The sequence below is a fragment of the Fringilla coelebs genome (genome assembly GCF_963513975.1).
Source record: "Fringilla coelebs genome assembly, chromosome: 6".
NCBI lineage: Eukaryota > Metazoa > Chordata > Aves > Passeriformes > Fringillidae > Fringilla > Fringilla coelebs.
The window spans coordinates 48,792,362-48,812,431 of NC_140034.1; the positions used below are offsets into that span (position 1 = coordinate 48,792,362).

General features: G+C 41.8%; 1 protein-coding gene across 1 annotated transcript in view; it reads right to left on the reverse strand.

The window, feature by feature from the left end:
* Positions 1–1,925: 1,925 nt before the first annotated feature.
* The window catches only part of KCNC1 (potassium voltage-gated channel subfamily C member 1), a gene marked incomplete at both ends in the record, with an annotated part of 103,742 nt that continues 85,597 nt past the window's right edge, over positions 1,926–20,070 (reverse strand). The window contains 2 exons of the mRNA XM_084208471.1: positions 1,926–1,990; positions 4,780–4,968. Of these exons, the coding sequence (XP_084064597.1) occupies positions 1,926–1,990; positions 4,780–4,968 (254 nt within the window). The remainder of the gene's footprint in view (positions 1,991–4,779; positions 4,969–20,070) is intronic.

Here is a 20,070-nt window from a genome sequence, read left to right on the forward strand (position 1 = left end):
AAATAGTTTTTGGGAGAAACTAAAGCTGCAGTCAAGTACATAATGCAGTATCAAGGACTACAAAGGAGTTCTCTAATTATGTAGAGCCTTTCCTCTATTCCTAAAACACAGCTTGAGGTCTTCCTTGTGTTTCTTTTGGAGTAGAGTTTTGTGATGACAAGGTCCAGCTGCAGTTGGGCTTTTTTTTGTGTATAATTTAGCACTTACCAGAGCCGTGAGTGTTTCTTCTGGGGTTTTTTTGGGGGCTTAATCTCTACTTCCTCCAGACTGTGGGGATACGATTCCTTTACATTTCCATTCCCATCAGTAGTTGCAGATGCTGTAGGTTGCCTAGAAGATTGCCAGCTTTTTTGAAGTTCCTCACATGAGGATAAAGGTGTATATCCTTCTTTTATAGAAGTACTTTACCAAAAATGCTCAGGCAACTAGAAAGCTGTTGGCACATAGTCCATAGCTGTCATTTGTAGCATCTAAAATGAAACTTAATCCCACTGTGTTTCTCAGATCTTACTGGTGCATGTTTTGTGTGGCAAATCAAGACACCTGGATTTCTTTCCATTTCGGATCAGGTGGACTGGTGTGGCTCAGTGATGAACAAGTGAAGGACGGGGCCCGAAGAAGTAAGAAAAACTGAATTCATTTAATCAGCTAAAAAGACAAACATTTATTATTGTTGGGGAGGGAAAAGGAAGATACCTAGATCATTATAGGAGTTTTTAATCTTCCCTTGTAAAATTACTAATGGTGTGAATTCTTTAGACATTGGTTGTATCAAGTGTTTGCAGGCTTCATTTATTATCTACTAACCAAAATTAGCATTGTAGAACCAAAGCAATACCAAGCTTTTCTCCTACATTTCTGTTGAGAACACTGTATTTATTCAAGATTTTAGAAGCAAGTCTCTGGAAACCCCTGATTGCTTCAGAAAAGGATTCCCCTTTACACTATACAGCAGGCACTGAAACCATGATACAAAATTTATTTTCATGCTAGAATTGTTTTGCATAACATTGTGCATGCATTTTACTCAGTACTAAATTGCATACAATGCTGTTGTCTTGTTTCTTAAACTTTGAGACCATTTATACTTGAGTATTTTCCTGATTTTGTACTATAAGTCCCAGTTTTAAAATAACACCTCTTTTGTTTAAAATTCATACTGATTACTTAATATGAACAATTTATGAAGGGTCTTTACGTTGGATCTATACATCAATAAAATACAACATAACCAGAGCTGGAAAATTAACCAGCTGTTACTGTCAGGTCCGAAGGAAGGTCCCATGTGTCACAAGCATGCCAACAAAGACAGGAAAAAGTTTTTCTTATTTTTATACATTTCTAGTTGGATTAAAAGTTCTTGATTTCCATGTCGGTGTGATGAACTGTGAAGGCGTGGTCAATATGACCGATGACTGCCTGATTGCACTTTTTAAAACCATTACTCTTTATCTTGTATACAAAAAGAAGCGATCCATAGCAAAGAAATGTACAGTTTTATAATGTTTTACATTTTCGCTACAACAATGTATGTAAAAGTAAAGAGCTTTGAAAGAAAATATATAACTTTGCCTTTTTTTTTCTTTTTTCTCCTTAATCATACATTTGCAGTGTTTCTTGTGTGTGTGTTGTTTTGTTTTGTTTTTTGTTTTGTTTTTTTTTTTCATTTTCATTTTTGTCTTCATGCAAGTCATGCTTTGGAACAAAAAAATAGATTAAAAAAAAAAAAAAGATCTTCTACAGTTTTGTTACATTTTGGCCGTAGAAAAAGCCTGCATCTCTAGTACAACTCCAGAACCACGAAGAATCATCCATAAAACCTTCACGGAGCAAGTTAACTTTGTCCAAATGAGAAGGTCTTCTATGCCTGCACAGTTCCACAGAGATGTTTATTAGCCATCAATGTTCATCTCCGTCTTGCCTTGTCAGGTCACTCTGACTGCCTCTGTTGGCATATATTTAGCAATGACTGGACTTTCTTTGCAAAGATCTGCATGTAAAGAATACAATCAGTACTTGAGCTTCTTCCCTGCGCTTTTCACATCAAGCTTGGCATCTTAGTGTTAAAGGAAGGAGGAAAAGGTGAAATAGCTACATGCAGAGGCAGCCATATTCTTCTTCAACAGGATTTTTTTTTCCCATGCAGTCAGCCAGACTGAGACCTCTCTACAGTGTGTCTGAGTATTGCTTTCAGCTTAAAATAGGTGCCCATGCAAAGTTTCATCCTACTGTGCTCGTTTGCTCAAACTCCTGCAGGGTTCCTATGGCTCAAAAATATCCTGAGAAAAGCAAAATCTTCCATCGTTGGCATGTTTCAGCATCGGCTAAACGCCTAACCCATTCCATACAGAGCCAGTAGATCCACCATTAGCCACAATAAGCATATGCTAGCAGGATGCACCAGGAAGGAAGCCATCTGGTGCATCTACCCTTCATCCTATGTCGTGATACCATGCAGCACGTATGGCCCACCACTACTACGCCAATGCCTGCCTATTGTCATCTGAGTGCTATTTAGGAGTGTTGTCACCTAAGCATCAGAAGTAACACCGTTTGCAGCGGGTGCTACTGTGAGACATTGCATCTTCAGACTTAGTCACCTGGACTATATGCAACATCGCATAGGCTAATTGAAAGTAAAGCTTTTTAGACCATTCTCTGCTACTGATCCATGCTACAAAATAGATGGGATGGGAGACCAAGAACGTCTCACTGGGCTAGGAGAGCTGTAGGGCGCAGACACTGAGGATAATCCTATCGCTTTTCCACTTATGCCAGCTATGCTGTTAAGGCTCCGTGACATTTCGTAACCTTCATTTAAAAGAAAAATGCAAAGTACAGCATTGGATCAATGACAGAATGGACTAAGAATGAGGTCAACATTGTAGCCAGTTCAATAGCATCTGCATGCACGGACATGCTGAGAGTAGTATCGCTTGCAACATGACTCAGAAGGCCGTTGGAATACAGAAAAAATTTAAAATTAAAAAAAAAATCATCGTTTCTCAAGATGGTCAGGCTATGTAATTGATCCTACAGGCAGCAACATGGTTGTACCCTAAAAAAAAGAAGAGTCAGTGGGAGGGATTTTCTATGTCTCTGTCATACACTCACACAAACCTCTCCCTTCCACTTCATGCATTGTGACCTCAGGCAAAATTAAGTTTTGTGGTATCTTTGTGGAGCAGGAGGGGGACAAGGCAGCAAAATCCATAGAATTGCATGTGTTGCTGTAGAGATACTACTCCTTTGTTCTCAGCATTAAAAAAAAAGAAAAAGAAAAAGAAAGAAAACAAAATTGCATGCATTCAGTTTCCCACCCTCCCTCCCACCCCCTTCTTTTTCAGGCATGCACGTAAACAGCTCAGCAAGTGTACAGAGAGTTGCACAAACTATGGATGAAATTCTGTTGGAACAACAATTAAGATGCTCTCAACATGTTTCAAACAGGCCAACAATATGCTGACGTATATTACTCTTTAGCCAACCAGCCTCTGTTTCATTCAGGAACGAGAGGAGGTTGCAGTGCATCGTGAAAACCATACATTCCCCATCCCAAAGGATGTGCCATTTGGAGTGTTCCCCTGATCCACTGGAACCACCTGAACTCGCCCAGGCTGAATGAACACGGCCAATGCTTATCCAATACAGAATCAAGTAAAACGCTTTGCTACAAAGGTAAATTTTAGAGGATATACTTTCATATGAAAGTCTTGTGGTCCTACTATATCTTTGTTGATGATAAGCTTTAGACTTATAAATACATACACTAGCTATAACTGGCATTTACTATAACTATTGCCCATCATACAATGGCACATGGGAATTCCATACTCCATACTCAGTGTATGGTTATGTCATACAATCTTTGCAGTTTTAAAATATTGACTCTATCTTATACTATATACAGTACACCAGTGGTAAACACTGATTTGAAGAGAGTGAGTTCTTTTCCAATTTTCCCATTCCTTATCAACCTTGATGCATATAGATGTAGCTCTAACTTTGGGTTTGTATGGTTGCCTCACATTAAATTATTTAAGCAAAACAGTCTCTTTTAAGAAGGGAAGGCTTTTTTAATGGGATTTTACTTCTGTTGCTAAATAGATTATTCTGGCCATTAGCAAACTACTTCTGAGAGATTCGTACCTGTCAGAAGTCTGAGAAACTAACTAACAATGATTTATTTATGAAAGGATTTTAGATGGATTGTTTTCTGATTTTAAGAAACCTGTGCCAACAGACGTTCATGCTTTTCTTTCTCTATTGAACTAACCAGCTATGAATATCCAAATATTTTTTTTTAGTGCTCTATTAAGGTCACTAAATAATAATTTCTTATTTTCTTGAGTATGTTTTGCTTTTGTGTTTTATCTCTTCTGTCTGCCACCTCCAAGTCTGTGCTCCTCAGAGTCTGGTAAGCTCTGTGAGCTTTCCAAGTGGCAAACCTTCATTGCTATGATACATTAATTGGTCTCTCCTTACAGGACGGGCTAATTTAAGGACATAGTAGAGCATCCTCCACTAAAGCTTCCTGCACCAGCTGGGATGGAAGACTCAACTGCCTAGCATAGCTGCACGGGGTAGTTACAGCTCCTCAGGCTTTTCTTTCTGAAAGAAATAGGTTAGAAACTCCAAATGCAGACATCAGGTGGTGGTTTCCAGCCCAAACGTGCATCTCTACAGCAAGCGCACTATTGCGTGCTACAGCTAAGCTGACTTTCTCTTAGTAATTTAAACCGGTTGCTAGCTATGTGGTACAGGGCCCCAGCTACATACCCTTTCTTATTCCTCCATCAGGCGGGCAGGGATATTCCCCGGTTGATAAGAGGAAGCAGGGTCCATATCTCTCCCGAGTGCCAGAGCGGGTAAAGGGCAGGCCCTCATCAGGCGTAATAGCCTGGTCTATGTGGGGACAGTCTTCGTTTGCCAGCGCCGCCTTGGCCACCTCACCATTCAGTTTCGAATCTTCAAACATATAAGCAGAAGGCTATTGAAACACTATGCACTGTTTATTAGAGTTCCAGCTGCAAATTAAGGGTTCACAGCTAAAGGCTTCTACAGAGACACTCTAAAAGGTAGCACATCTGTCCTAGACACTGCATTCGTGTGCACTGCACCAAAATAAAATAAAGTCTGTTAAGTGGGAGGAGAAACAAAAGATGATCCCGTTAGGTGTGACAGCAGCCACCTGTACGTCCGCACTGAGGGGCCCTTTCAGAAAGGGGCGTGCAGTGGTTCCTAGTCCTGCGAGCAGAAGACCGCGGTTAGAAATCAGAGTATGTTTTTGCATGACATTGGATGGTGCATGGATGACCTGTTTGTCATGGAGCCTACTGTCGCTCAGAGCTCTGGAGAGGCAGTGGACTGAGAGTTGTGTTTGGGTTTTTGAGTATATTCTGTTTGTGCTGGTTTACACCCGTGTGTGGTATTACTGAGGGGGAAATTCCTGCTATTCCCCTCCCCAAAATTTACCCAGATGGTTTTATAGCATTTCCGGTATCAGTCATGCAGAATGGCTCTACAGGTTTTAGACACACAGAGTACGTTACGTATGGAAATACATATGGAAATACAACAGCAGAACGTGGATTTAAAGAAAACCCAATCCATTTTCTGATGTTCTCCTCTGAAACACATACAGTATTTGCAATGCCAGCACAGGACACTACGTACACAAAACACTACAGCAGGCCATGAATTTAGAAACTAAATAGAGTAAAATTTACTCTTGGTGGTAAATAGTGACAATAGGTTGTCAGATTTGCCCATTTTGCTCCCCACATTCCCATGAGGATAGACTGAGAATCATGTTTTCTCTGTGTGACTGGTTTTTATTTATAAAACAATTTAAAGTGCTATTTAGTGTAGGATTTTTTTTAGGGTTTTAAAGTGCAAATTAGTGTATTGAGAATATACTCGAAATATGGCACAGCTCAATATGAGTATTTTGGTTGAAGGGAAGAAAAACCAGTCAAAATGTGCTTTCTGAAGCTCCACAAATGCTAAGATATGTCAACTGAGTGGTACTGGCAGCATCCTACACCTCGGTTGCACAATGCTTATTACCTAGACACTGTAAGGCAATGGGTGATCCTGCAAGTCTTAAAGGAAAGAAATTCAGTGGATAGACTTAATTTCAGTTCCCCTTCTACATTCGTGTACTAGCTTGTTCGAAATGCTATATAATATTGTCATTTAATCTGCAATTATTTTGAAGCCAACTAATAAAACAAGCCTCAAAGAAAAAAAACCATACAGTTAGGTAGGGTTTGGAGGTATGATTTTGATCCTCTGATGGACAAAAGATGAGTAGAAGGCAGAAGTGTTTTCAAGTTATATTTGTTACTTTACACGCACACACACACACACACACACACACACAGAGGTGTACATGACACACACTATATATCTATCATGCTCCAGCAATTGCATTCTAGGCCTTTATTTTTCTTCTATTTAAATGTCACTGGTTTGTCACAACATAAACTGTCTTTGCTGCACATCTCACCTCTGCTTCCATTTTTCTCTGTGCAGAATTGGCCAATTATTTCCCCTGAGAGGGATGTAGTAATGCTTTGTTTTGTTCTGTGAACAATTAAATAATTAGGTCTCTAACACATTTAAAAATGCGGCAAAAGCTGTAGGGGCATGTTGATACTTGTAGACACCAATTTCAACAGGATTCTAAAGTTTTAAGGTTTCACTGAGTTGCAATTCCTTTCTGTTCATAATAATCACTGCTATTTAATACCACTCTGAACAAAAACCTGGCACGGCTGCCATAGAAACCGTGACACTGCAGGTACTGAGCCGTGTATTTAAAAATCACTTAACTGTGTTTGGGGAGAGCTGCAGTCCTCCTGGGGAGGAGCAAAGAATTGGGCTGCTTGATAAGCCTCTACTGCTACAAGCTGGTGGCTCTAATCCTGGAATGAGGGAGGCAGCTGAGTCAGCAGAGCTCTGCGTTGAAATCTCTGAAACACCCACTGCTGCTCCTGAGCCCTGGTCTTCAAATGAAACTCTTGGTGATCGAGGGCAAATTGATACATTTCAGGAGCTCAAAACAAGTCTGAGCAGAGTGGTTGTGGGTCAGGCTGCTCACTGGTAACAGCCATTGATTCTTTTGGAAGCAGCTTGCAGGCTCTGTTGTGCTTGAATGGCAACAAAATTGACCCTCTTCAAATTAATTTCTTAAATTGCATTATAAATCCCTAGTAGCTTCAGCTGGAACTTCCTCTTACAGCCTCTTCAGGGTCCCTTAGCGCTGATGATTTTTCCTCTATGCTTGTTAAAATTCCACAGCCTTGTTATTTTATTTCCATTCAAGAGGAAGAGAACAGAGTAGCTGGAGATGTGCACAAATTACTGAACTATCCTATTAATGTCCCTTGAACATTACAGTCACGGGCCACACCTTAGGGATCACATTCTGGATAGCCATGTTCATCCACAATGACAACTTGGGTGAATATTTAGGAAACAGAGAAATTGCCAGCACAGAACACTGCATCTATTGCTGGTGGATATTAGTAAGTGCTAAGTAGAATAGTTGTGTTCCAAACCACTGGCTACAGCACCTAATTCTCTGGAGGGGTGTGATTAGTCTGTTACAAGAATAAAGAAAACATAAACATCATTGATGCCATCAGTCCACAGTTAGAAGTTCCAGTTGTTTTAACTAGCAGATTGATGTGCTGAACAATTTTAGGAATAAGGTCAAAAGATGGAATGAAATGACATTATTTCAGGTTGATTTCTTAAATTTCCATTTGCATGTTTGCTTTTTCCAAGACTGACCCTGTGTTTGAGCGCTCCAGATAAGCTATGCAAGCATTGCTGTCTGGTGACTCTGAGTCCAATTATACTAATGACAACTATTTCTAGGTGCTTAAAACTTCTAAGTGTTTATTCTGGCCTACCAAACTCATGGGTCCTTCCATCCCTGCTAGCAGAATCTGAATGAGACTCATACAGCATTTTTTGTTCTTCAGGTTCTGTTCTATGAAGAGAAGTCAATATTATCATCTCTGTTTTACAGATGGGTAAAACTACCATGCAGTGAGGTGACTTGCCTACTGCTATGTAAGAGGTTATTTACAACAAAATCTTCTGACTCTCAGCTTGGCACCTTATCTCCCTAATTGTCCTATCTGTGAATACCTAGCTAACTGCACCAGCTCAAAGCATTCTCCTGCAGAGATTTGGCTGAGAGGCTGAAGAAAATATTCAGCATATATTTCCCAGGTGAGTAGTTTGTGTCACAACTACATCATTTGTATGGTTTCCACTTGCTTTTTTTTCCCGCTATCTCATCCCTCTTCGTTTGTAGAAAAGCACATTAAAATGCCTCGTGTGTTTCCAAGCAAATGCTGGATTTCAAAACGGGGGGAAGGAATACTGAAAAATATCTCTACTTAGGAGAACTGCTGGATTTTGCATTAGTGTACTCTGCTTATTGTGGAGAAGCACAGTAGAGCTGCCCATGTACCTGCTGCTCCATTACTCATCTCTTTTGCCACAGCAAATGGTTATAAATTGTTACAGTGGTTTTACCAGTGCTGCTGGTTTTGATTATAAGCAAGAGTCTGACGCTGACTCTCCAACTATTTGAACTGCACCTTATGTTCAGAGTATCAGTGCACATAATTGTATGATGCATTTATTGACCTCAACCTATGCTTAGAAATGTGGCACTTGAGCTGAAATGGTTCCTGCACAGGGAAAGTCACCCCAGTCCTCTTCCCTGGAGCAAACACTGTCATTCTCCAACAGCTGCCAAGAAACAAGTTCATGTCCTACCCTGTAGGCATTGTCAGAAGTCATGATGGGGTCAAGGGTGGTGGCAATTCTCACTGCTTCATCTCAGGATTGTAGCTGTGCCCCCAAACCCCCACGTCGTCCTCTCCCATATATTGACAAACCTGTGCCGCGGCCACTTACTCCAAAGACTGGATGAGTTGAAAGGTACTCTCAGAGGGGATAATGTTCAGTGTTTACAGGATCACTCTGAAACAGGGCAGAGAGAAGCCCCACAATCCATAGCAAGGTATCCAAGCATAGTCACCTACAAGTCAATGTCTGAACACATACACTGTGACAGATTTGTCCACATTCTGCTGAAGAAAATGGGGTTTTCTCAGCTCTAGATCAGAAACACAGCAAAAAATAGACATAGTTTTGTTTTTTTTGGTCAAATGAAGTCACTGGCAATTTCCTCCTGAAGGACAGAGACAGTCATGCTCCTACCCTTCTTTAAAAATTGAAAGGGATAAGGACAGAGCTTGAGTACCTACAACTTTCCAAAACAGACATTGGGTAACTTCAGAGCTTTGCAGCCTGTTTCAAGGGAAGGATTTGACAGGAAGGAAGCAGGCAGGAGCAGCTGAGAACAGGGCCAGGAAGGTAAGTTTCTTGAAAGATGAAGATCTTGCTGCTGAGGTATTCTTCTCTGAGTAAAGTTACATTTCACATCCCCACCCCAGGTACACCTAAAAATGAACCTACCACTTCTCTAGATCTCAACTGTGCTCTTATAGTCCTGATCCAAACCTGGGACTGCCATTGTTATTGTTTGTGGATAGTCCCACTCCTGATCAACTGAGTGTCCTTTGGTCCTTTTTCAGAACATGAGGGTCATTTTCATTTAAAATGTGTCACTAATGTTTACAGTAGCTGCCTGAAGAGGTTTATTAAGAAGGATCTCCATGAGGTTCCCTAAGAGCAGAGACCTTTAATCCAGCTGGCTCCCTGAAGAAAGTATTGGTATGTGTTCCATGAGTTAATTACTCTTCTGTATTTCAGTCCTGTCATACTCTCCTGGTGATGTAAAAGGGTTCTTACTGTGGCAAACATTATCTGTGTCATACTCTGCTGGCAATGGGAAATTATTCTTGGGATGATGGGTTTCCCTGGCTTTTGGGATCGTGACAGAAAGCTACAGGAGCAGGGGTGGCACAGCTGAGGTGAGGGTGGAGAATTGCTGTGCTCTAGCTTTTCTTAGCTACAAGGCTCTTATCTGGAAGTGGGAAGTAGAGCAGCCGTGAGGCTGCTGGAGGACAGATTTTCCCAGCTGTCTTTTTCTTGGAGAAAAAAAAAAAAAGCAAGGATCTTACATTCCTTTTTGTATCCTGGTTTTGCAGCATCACTTTTGCATGATAATTCTTGTGCTAAGCAAATGATTATGATGAAATTAGGAGTAGGAATTCAAGTATTCAAAGGCATTTACTTTGATTTGTGAAGGAGTTAAGAGCTGCTTGCTATCTGAAAATATCCATTGACTTTATATCCCTAGATTTTACTTCTCTAGTCAGCCAGCTAGGGAATGTACCTCACTGGACCTGTTGTTTGTGAACAGAGAAGGACTTGTGGGTGACGTGATGGTTGGAGGCGTCTTGGGCACAGGAATCACAAAATGATAGTTTTTGATTCCTAGAGAGTAAGAAAGGGGGGTCAGCAGAACTGCTATCTTCAACTTCTTGAGGCAGACATTAGGAGAGTGGTTGACAGAGTCCCTTGGGAGGCAATCCTGAAGGGTAAAGAAGTCAGGAAGGCTGGACATTTTTCAATAAGGAAATCCTAAAGGCACAGGAACAGGCTGTCCCTGTGTGCCAAAGAACCAGCTGGTGAAAGGAGACCAGCCTGGCTGAACAGGGGGCTTTGGCTGGAGCTCAGGGAAAAAAAAAAGTTGACTTTCACCTTTGGAAGAAGGGGTAGGCAGCTCAGGATCCCTACAGGGAATGTCATGAGGTCAGGCAGGGTGAAAATTTGAAGGGCCAAAGGCCAACTAGAACTCAATCTGGCTACTGCCCTAAAAGACAATAAAAATCTCTCTAGAAATATATTAGCAACAAAAGAGCTAAGGAGAATCTCCATCCTTTATTGGATGCAGAGGGAATATATGGTGACAGAGGGTGAGGAAAAGGCTGAGCTGTGTAACACCTTTTTTGTCATAGACTTTAATAGTCAGGCCAGTTTTATTCTGGGTACTCAGTCCAGTGAGCTGAAAGACAGGAATGGGGAGCAGAATTAATCTCCCATGATCCAAGGGGAAATGGTCAGTGAGCGCTAAGACACAAGTTTTCAGGCCAGGTACCCAAAGGTACTGAGGGAGCTCATGGCATTGCTTACCAAGCTACTTTCCATCCTTTATCAGCAGTACTGGTGCGCTGGGGAGGTTGGCAGATGTGACACCAAGTTACAAGAGCGGCCAGAAGGAGGCCCTGGGGAACTATAGGTCTGTCAGCCTGACCTTGGTACCTGGGAAGGTCACGGAGCAGATTGTCCTGAGTGCCATCATGTGGCACATGCAGGACAGCCAGGGGGTCAGGCTCAGACAGCACGGGTTTAGGAAACAGATTCTGCTTGGCCAACCTGATCTCCTTCTATAACAAGGTGACCCACTTAATTGATGAGGGAAAGGTTTTCCACAGCATTCTCCTAGAGAACTTGTGTGCTCATAGCTTTGAAAAGTGCACTCTTCACTGGGTAAAACACTGTCTGGATGGCTGAGCACAGAGACTGGGGTGAGTGGATTCCATCCAGCTGGCAGCCGGTGCCAGTGGTGTTCCCCAGGGCTCGGTGCTGTACAAAATCTTTATCAGTGATTTGGATGAGGGGATGGAGGGCACCCTCAGCCAGCTGCAGACACTCCAGGCTGGGTGGCAGCGGGAGCTGCTGGAGGGCAGGAAGGCTCTGCAGAGGGATCGGGACAGGCCGGATCCATGGCTGAGGCCGCCTCTGTCAGGGCCGGCCAGGCCGAGCGCCGGGGCCCGGCCTGGGGGCACAGCAGCCCCAGACGGGGCCACGGGCTGGGCCAGAGGGGCTGGGACCCTGCTGGGCAGAAAGAGACCCGGGGGTGCTGCTGACAGCAGCTGGACAGGAGCCAGCAGGGCCCAGGGGGCCGAGAAGGCCAAGGGCAGCCTGGCCTGGATCAGCCATAGTGCGGCCAGCAGGACAGGCAGGGATTGTCCCCCTGCACTGGTGAGGGGGGCACACCTTGAATCCTGGGTCCAGTGCTGGGCACCCCTGCAAGAAAGACATGGAGGGGATGGAGAGAGCCCAGAGAAGGGAAATGGGGCTGGTGGAGGGTCTGGGGCACAAGTCCTGTGAGGAGAGGCTGAGGGAGCTGGGGGTGCTTGGCCTGGAGAAAAGGAGGCTCAGGGGAGACCTCAGCGCTCTCTGCACTGCCTGGAAGGAGGCTGAGCCAGGCAGGAGTCGATCTTCTCCCAGTAACAAGTAATAGGACAGAAGGAAATAGCCTCAAGTTGTAGCTGGAGAGGTTTAGATGGGATATGAGGAAACATTTCTTCACCAAAAGGGTTGTCCAGCATTGGAACAGGCTGTCCAGGGAAGTGGTGAGGTTGCCATCCCCAGGCTTATTTAAAAGTTGTGTGGATGTGCCAGTCTGGGACATGGTTTAGTGGTGGACTTGCAGTGCTGGGTTAGAGGTTGGACTTGATGACCTTAAAGACCTTTTTCAACCTAAAGAATTGTGTTATTCAGTGATTTCTGTCTGAGGTGTTGCATGGAAAGGAAGTACTTACAGTTAAATTCCCTACTCTCTTGAGTCTCTTGAAGTCAAATTCCACTTGTATTAGCAAGTTGTGTCTGTTTTAGTTGCCTGGATAGTGTTTACTCTGCATTAATATTCATTGTCCACTCATCAATTGCATCAGTATAAATTAGTGTATTTTTTTATGCTGGACTTCATGGAAACTCTGCTGTGCTTCTTCACTTATTAAGAGAGGGTCAGAGCGTAACAGCAAATCAGGCAGTAAAGGAACTTCATACTGGGACAAATAAGCTTTTCTTGAGCTGGTACATGACTATAGTGATTTCTGAGTTCCTGACAATTAAGAATAAGCAATAAACTTCATGTTGTCCCTCTGGAAAATGATCAGAATGTCTACCAGCTACTTTTTACCATTCTTTAAAACTAGTTTATGAGAGTAATTGGGGAGGATTGTAAAATAAAATGCTTTGCTCAGGACATCATTCAGCAAAGTAACAATTATGCTTCTGTGCCAGAAAATCTTTGGCTACAGAAATCAATTTTATAGGCTACAGAGCCTCACACAGGATTAAGAAATGTGAATCCCATGGGTGGGGACTCATTTTTGTTGTTGTTTAATCAGGTCCTCAGAGTGAAAGGGATATAACTATATTACATTAGAAAAAGAATTATGTAGAAGAGATATTAAACCACAGACAAGGATGACAAAATGATGAAATGATGACTTGGAGAGTGTGAAAGGAAGTTTAGCATAGAGAACAGCATAGAAAATATGGGTTTAAGCCTTTGAAAATGAGCGATGATATGTTGACATAGGCACCATTGGTTTTCAAATGAGAGTGACAAGAATCCTAGACTGGTAGGTTTGGGAGTGTTTTCTTCTGGAGAGTAATGAAAATTAATTTTTCCCATGCAGACTATCTGAAAAAAAAGAAAGTAATTTGACTAAATAGCTCTATTTTCATACCAAGTACTTACTCTTTGCATTAATACCTCGCATCAGGTTTTGTGTCACAACCTCAGTGAAGTTACCTATAGTCTGTGACATTCCTGGTTCTTTTGCAATAAAGAACTGTATTGTAATCTCCTCGGCTGCCCAACATGGAGCTCAGGTTGATGGGAATTGGAGAAAAACTTCACAGAATAAAATGTGACAGTCTGTAACATACACAAGTCGCAAGCAACGTAGAGCAATAACAAGTAAATGTTAACAAACAGAGCGAAAGAGAGAAAGAGAAAAAAGAGAGAAATGTGAACATGTAAAAGAATTAAGATTCCTATATAACAACTTCATTTTAGTTACCCCAATATTCTAAGGCCATTAAAATCAATATCTTTATCTAGGTATGTTTATTAGTTTCCTGGTTTTTATATTACTGCGTATTTTGAAAGTTGTTATGAAGCTTTTCTGAGTACTGAAGGACTTTACACTGGCACGAGAACAGAATTTAGTATGCTACATGAATTATGCAGAATCCTTCCAACCCAACCTACCTCTTCAACATTTACTCACCACCGTGTCGACCTGGGTCCCTCCAGGAAGCCGTGTCCCCCAGGAAAGGCACTCCAGTGACGGTGGTGACCGTCTCTCCCAGTACTAACTCAGCCAACATAGTAACATCACTCCCAGAGAATATCACCCTTGACAGGTACTACTTCTTGAAGTGAGGTGACAGTATGTTGGCTGCCTACCTACTGGTACTACTAGAGAAGTACAGGAGCTCTAGGAAAGTCGATCCAGTGCATCTTGCTATTTACAGGCATTACAGGATATGTGCTTAATACAGTGCTGAGAACAGTTGCTTCTGGAAATCCTGCATTGCAAAGAGCTCTGGAAGATCCTTCCTAGTTTCATCCTGATCCTCTTGGGGGTTTACTTATACCTACTCTGAACATCTGAGAGTCTCACTAACACCAGGGGGGTCATTGATAGGTCAGGTAGGAGTTACAGGAAAATGCAGTCAGGTGAGTCATGTTACCGCTTTATATTACTGCTCTGACTGAGGAATACAGTATGATGATCTATACAGTATGGAAGGTGTCTGAGACATGGAACGTGGATGAATGAATACAAAGAACAATGACAGCAGGAATGGTAGAGTGCTTGTTATTTCGGCTTTGTGCATATAAACAGACAAGCAAGTCAACAAAAGGCTGGGAGAAAATATCCAGCAAGTATAGTCCAAGAGGGATACAAGCAAGTGGACTGAGCACAGAACTGGGACCTCATACCCTACACCTCTTTGCCCCTGGCTTTTGTAGTAACAAGTGATCTGGTGTGTTTAACTGTACTGCAGCAGAAATGCACTTGTTGCACAGAGGCGCCTTTTCTTGTATCTGTCCTGCAAACACCAGCCATACTCAGCGCAGCGGAAGGAAGAGATGCCAAGAGTATCTCTTTCATATTCCAGGAATGCATTCTGCACTGGATGGCATGGGAACCATGTGCTTGAGAAAGAGGATTTACCATATTTATATCTGCTTTGTGCTGGAGGATTGGCACAGGTTGGCCTTATTTGGCTGAAGTGCTTGTATCTGTGTTTTCCCATGACTCAAAGTGCCTTGTGCTCATTAGGTTATTAAGGCATGAAAACTCCTAAAATTTATTATTTAGTTCTGCACTTGTTTTTTAGCTTAGTGCAGTCCTTTCCCTAAACCCATTCAGCCCCAGCTCTGGCCTACAGGGTTTGTGTGGGGAGATTTTCTAATTTTAGAATTTTTTTTCACATCTCACCTAGTGCCAGAAAAAAGGAGGAAACATAAAGCACTGTACTTGAATACATAGCTCCTTCTCTTTGTTTTCAAATTACTTGACATAGAGGATGTTATTTTTTACTCACATTCTAGTCAACAGTAGTACAAGTGACACCCACTGGTTTTATCTCTACAGGAAGTGACAGATGAATAATTGTACAGCAAGGTATTACATTATATTAGTTATAGATTCTGCTTTACATGTGACCCTCAGCTGTGAGGCTCCAGGAATGCCTGGGGCAGGGGGCAAGGAATAGATCCAAAGTGCTTCCACAGAACTGTAGGCGCTTAACTGCCAGTATTGAATTAGAGCTGCAGTCACCTGTGATCTCTTATGGAGAAAGGCACCCCCAGACTCAGGTCATAAATGAGTGGATTACTCTCAAAGGCTGCCTGATTCTTCTTCCACTATAAGGGGCACCTCATACAAGTTAAACTTAAGTTAGATGAGAATAACTGAGTATTATTCCTTTTGTTTTGAGCTGTTAGCAATTTCTCCATTAGATCCCAAAGACTCTCCATTGTCAGTGATATCAAGATGTGATCATTACCTCATTTGCTATTTTGGAGTGAGCAGTTTTGCATTTTAAAGACTAGGAAGGCTAAGTATAGTGAGGAAAGAAAAAACACCTCCCTATTACCTTTTCCATTGCTTTTTTAGTACTTTTTATGCCCATTTAAACACCTGAGGTTTTTGAGCTGAAACAGACCTAAGATCTTAGCAGTTACTTTGCCATCTACTGTCCATCTTACAGAGAGAGGCAAAGGTTTTATGACACTAAAATTAGAATGAGACTTTTTTTTATAATGTTCAGAGACACTTGATCAGAGAATTTGCTTCCTGGAGGTTTGAAGGACCACCACAGTGACTACATGCCTATGGCTTTAACAATGCTTTGTTCTCCATAAAAGCCACCGAGGTTCACAAGCTGCAGTGAAATGCTAGGCAGCAGAATGGGCCTCTGACAAGAGGTGCCTAGAGTTCCCAGCTCCCACTGAGCACTGGCACTAGAATTACAGCGCTCAGCACACTTCTGACGTTAGAGCCAGTGTGTTGCACAAGGAATACGGGTTATTTAGGTTATGATGACAGAAGAGATGAAAAATGAAGCCCTGAGAAAAGAGCAACTCCTTCAGAAAGCATGAGTGATAAAGCTGGAATGGGTAATTCCACATGATTTCTTTAAAAGGAGATCAGCTCTCTCTCAGGAAATTGCATTGAAATAATGGGTTCCTAACATCACAGTTTGTTCCAGTTCATCTGACCATGGAGTACACTGGAGTCACTGCAACTTTGTAGCTCCCTTCTGTCAGTGTTAGACTTGGATTGCTTTAACTATTCAGACATCAGGATAGTCTAGGAGTGGGTTATTAAAAATTGGCTTTGGGGCAGAGAAGTAAAGGAACCACAGAATGTTTTTCTGAAGCTGAAGTCTGTGTTAGTAATGACAGATATTACCCCTCTCCTCTTAGGTGCCTCAATTCTAGTAATTTTTTTGTGTATTTTACAGCTGTGCAATGAATAGAGAATTTTGCCCCCAGTACACTGTGAAAGAGCCTGCACAAGGATATCATTGGAGTATAGCTTAAGTGAAGCTCCATGCAGAGTGGATCAGAGAGGTGAGAAATTCTTGATTTGGCCATGTTAAAGTCAATATAAACCTTTTGTATATATATGAAAAGAATAAAAGGGTGGGGTAGATCTTGGAACAAACCCCAAATAACTTATCTCCTTGGCTTATGTATTAAGAATGCATTCTTTAGACCATTGCTGTGTGGCACCAGACAGTACTGTAGGCATCAAATGAAGTTACGAATTCCACTCATGTTCTAAATTTCTTTTACAATGTTGGGAAGTTGCATTCACTGCCTCATCCAGTGACAACTCTGAGATGTCACCATGCAGTCAACCGGTCCAGCAGGTGAGCGCACAGCTCACGTAAGAGAAGGGCTGAGGAACTGGGCAACACTTTAAAAACAAAACTGAGAGCTTTTAATACTTGTGTTGAATGTTTTGGTGTCTTCTCACAAACTTGTGCCTTTAAATGTTTCACTGTGTACTGAATTAAATTATTATACTTGTAGGGCAGTGTGAGGTTTGGGACAAAAGTCATGTTTAAGTGGTAACTGTCTTTTTCTGGGTTTGTTTTTCCTTTTTTGGGGTTTTTTTTTTGGTTTTTTTTTTTGTGTGTGTTTTTTGGTCTGTTTTTACTTTTTTAAAACTTCTGTTAGGATACTGACTATTTAGGATACTCAAGCCTTGAGATAAAAGACACTCCAGCATAGCAGACTGGTTGACTGATGATTTTATAGTTATAGTCAACTGGTGGCTCTGCCACAGTCCTTTCAAGTAATCTTCCTTAATTAAATTAAGCCCTGTGTCAACTGAAAATATTGGGGATTATTTCCATCTTCTCTTTGCTGTCCACTTAGCCTGTTGGGTATTTGATTGCAGTATAGTAGTTGTCCTGTATAAAATGATGTCAAAATGAAGCCCTGATGTTAAACAGGGCCTGTAAACAGCACTGCAACCTAGCAACATCAATCCTTTGACATGGAGATGCAAAAACTTGGTGGGTGTATGTTAAGTGAGTGGACACACAGTTCTCTATAGTTTGAGATATCCCCAGGTTAAGGAGTTTAGGTCAAATTGGTCAGGTGAAATCTGCTGCTCTGTATCAGGCCCAGTTTCACCAGGTACTCTCAGCAGAAACGGCTTTGCAAACAATGTTTTGTATAGAGGAAATGTCTCCTTTCTTAATGCTGCTGGTGAAGGTCTGCCTGCAGCTCTAGCTCTGCCATCTTCTACTCTGAAATGCCTTTCCTCACTTCTGCTGCTTTCCCAGCCACCCACTGGTGGGGTCAGACAGGATGGAAAACAGGAAGAGCTACTGCAGGGAGGTAAGGTAGAATGAAACTGACATTCTTAAATCTGACAGATTAAAATTAAGTACTGTTAATTAAAGATACCCTCCTGCCAGATGTAGATTAGTCCAGGACTGAGTTGCTGAGAGCGTTGGGGGCAATAAAAAGATTTAATTCAAATCTGCCAGTCTTTAAATTCAAAGCATCTTTGCTTTGGCTGTAAATGACCATAGCATCATTGGCAGCAGCTGTGCAGCCTCTGGGCAAAGCTCTGCTGTTTGTATGCCTGCGCCAGGAAAGTGCTCCTTATCCTGGGAGGAGGCACAGGGCAGAGCTGTGCTGAGCTCTCTGTAGAGCCCCCTTGGCCCTGAGGGCATGGACCAGGAGCAGATGTGAAGTGCTGACTCGGAGAATGAGAGAGGGAGTTCAGGTGTAGAACTACTTCATGCTTAGCCTGTTTGGTGATGTGTTTAGTCCCTCCACCACCAATAATATATAGAATTAATAACTTCATGTGATGTCCTTTACACCTGAGCAACTAAGCAAGCTTTTTTGTTTTAAATTACATATTGGATACAAATCACATGATCTTATGTGTCCTAGACACTGTCACACTGAAGCTTTACAGTTAAAAATTACAAGAAATGTGCTGGACAACTTGAACACTATTTTAGAAAAGTTAGGCACCCATTCTGTGTTCCTAGTGCAATATTAACTATAATATTAATTACAACTAGGTGTTTGCAATTATATGATGTTAACCAATCTAAAGCTTTTCACTGCTTGCAAGTCGCTGCTTTCATATAATGTGCTGGTAATGGTTTCAAAAATAAGTCAGTTTCTGTGAATGCTTCATGTTACAGAAATGAAACTTAACATCCAAAGCAATGCAGATCTTGTTTTAATGGTTTGGTTCTGATCTTAGTATTTTTTGCTTTTCTCCTGCACACATATAGATCCTTCCCTATTTGGAAGCTAAAAGATGCAGGCAATATTTTTTTGCTGCTAGTGGTGCATAATAATTATCAGAAACAGAACTCCAGCTACAGTGTTACAATTTTGTTAGCTGAAGTGTAAGTGTGCTTTGTTACTTCTTAAAATATATATGCTTGTATATGTATATAAAAATAGTCTCTCTTAATTATTGCAGAAATAGATAAGTTGCTGCTACTATCAGTACTTCATGGATATTGTGGTAACAGCTGAGTTTAGAGCACTGACGGTGGCGAAACAGTTCCACATTGAACCAAAATTACATGTATTCTCAGGATACCAGTGCGGAATTGTACTGAACTTGTAGATTCCTGGTCCTCCACTTCCCAGAGAGGACCAGAGTAGGTAATGGAAGGAATTTTATAAAGCCAGGGATTTCTGAGCTGATTTCACTCTGTAGTTGACTGCTAAAGTACCTCAGAGTCTGGCACTTGTTGCACCCTATCATGGGGCAGTTGGCACATTGATCATGGTAGGAGACACACAATACTGCTGTGCCCTCTTTCCCTCTTGATCCATGATGCCACAAAAGCATCTGCTTTATGAGGAAGTTTGCTGCTTGAACATGAGCAGTGATAAGCATTTGCAACCTGAGGGGAATGGATGATAGAACCATTGCTTATGTGCGCCAAGGGTACAGTTGGTACAGTCTATCAGTCACGTGAATTGTGATTGGCCTGTTGCAATGGAAATAGCCTTTAACAAAAACAAAATGAAAGCTATTTACCTTTTGAATGGATTTTACATACTTGCACAGAAGGGAAAATAAGGAAGAGAAAAGAGAATAGGAAAGAAGAGAAAGATTCCCACCAGCTCTTCCCCTCCAAAATTAGCATTGGCATTGGTGAATTCACACACAAAGGAAAGTCTCACTTTCTTTGTGCTTCTCACAATGACATTAACATGCATGGCTATGAGATGATGAGAAAATATCTCACTCACAA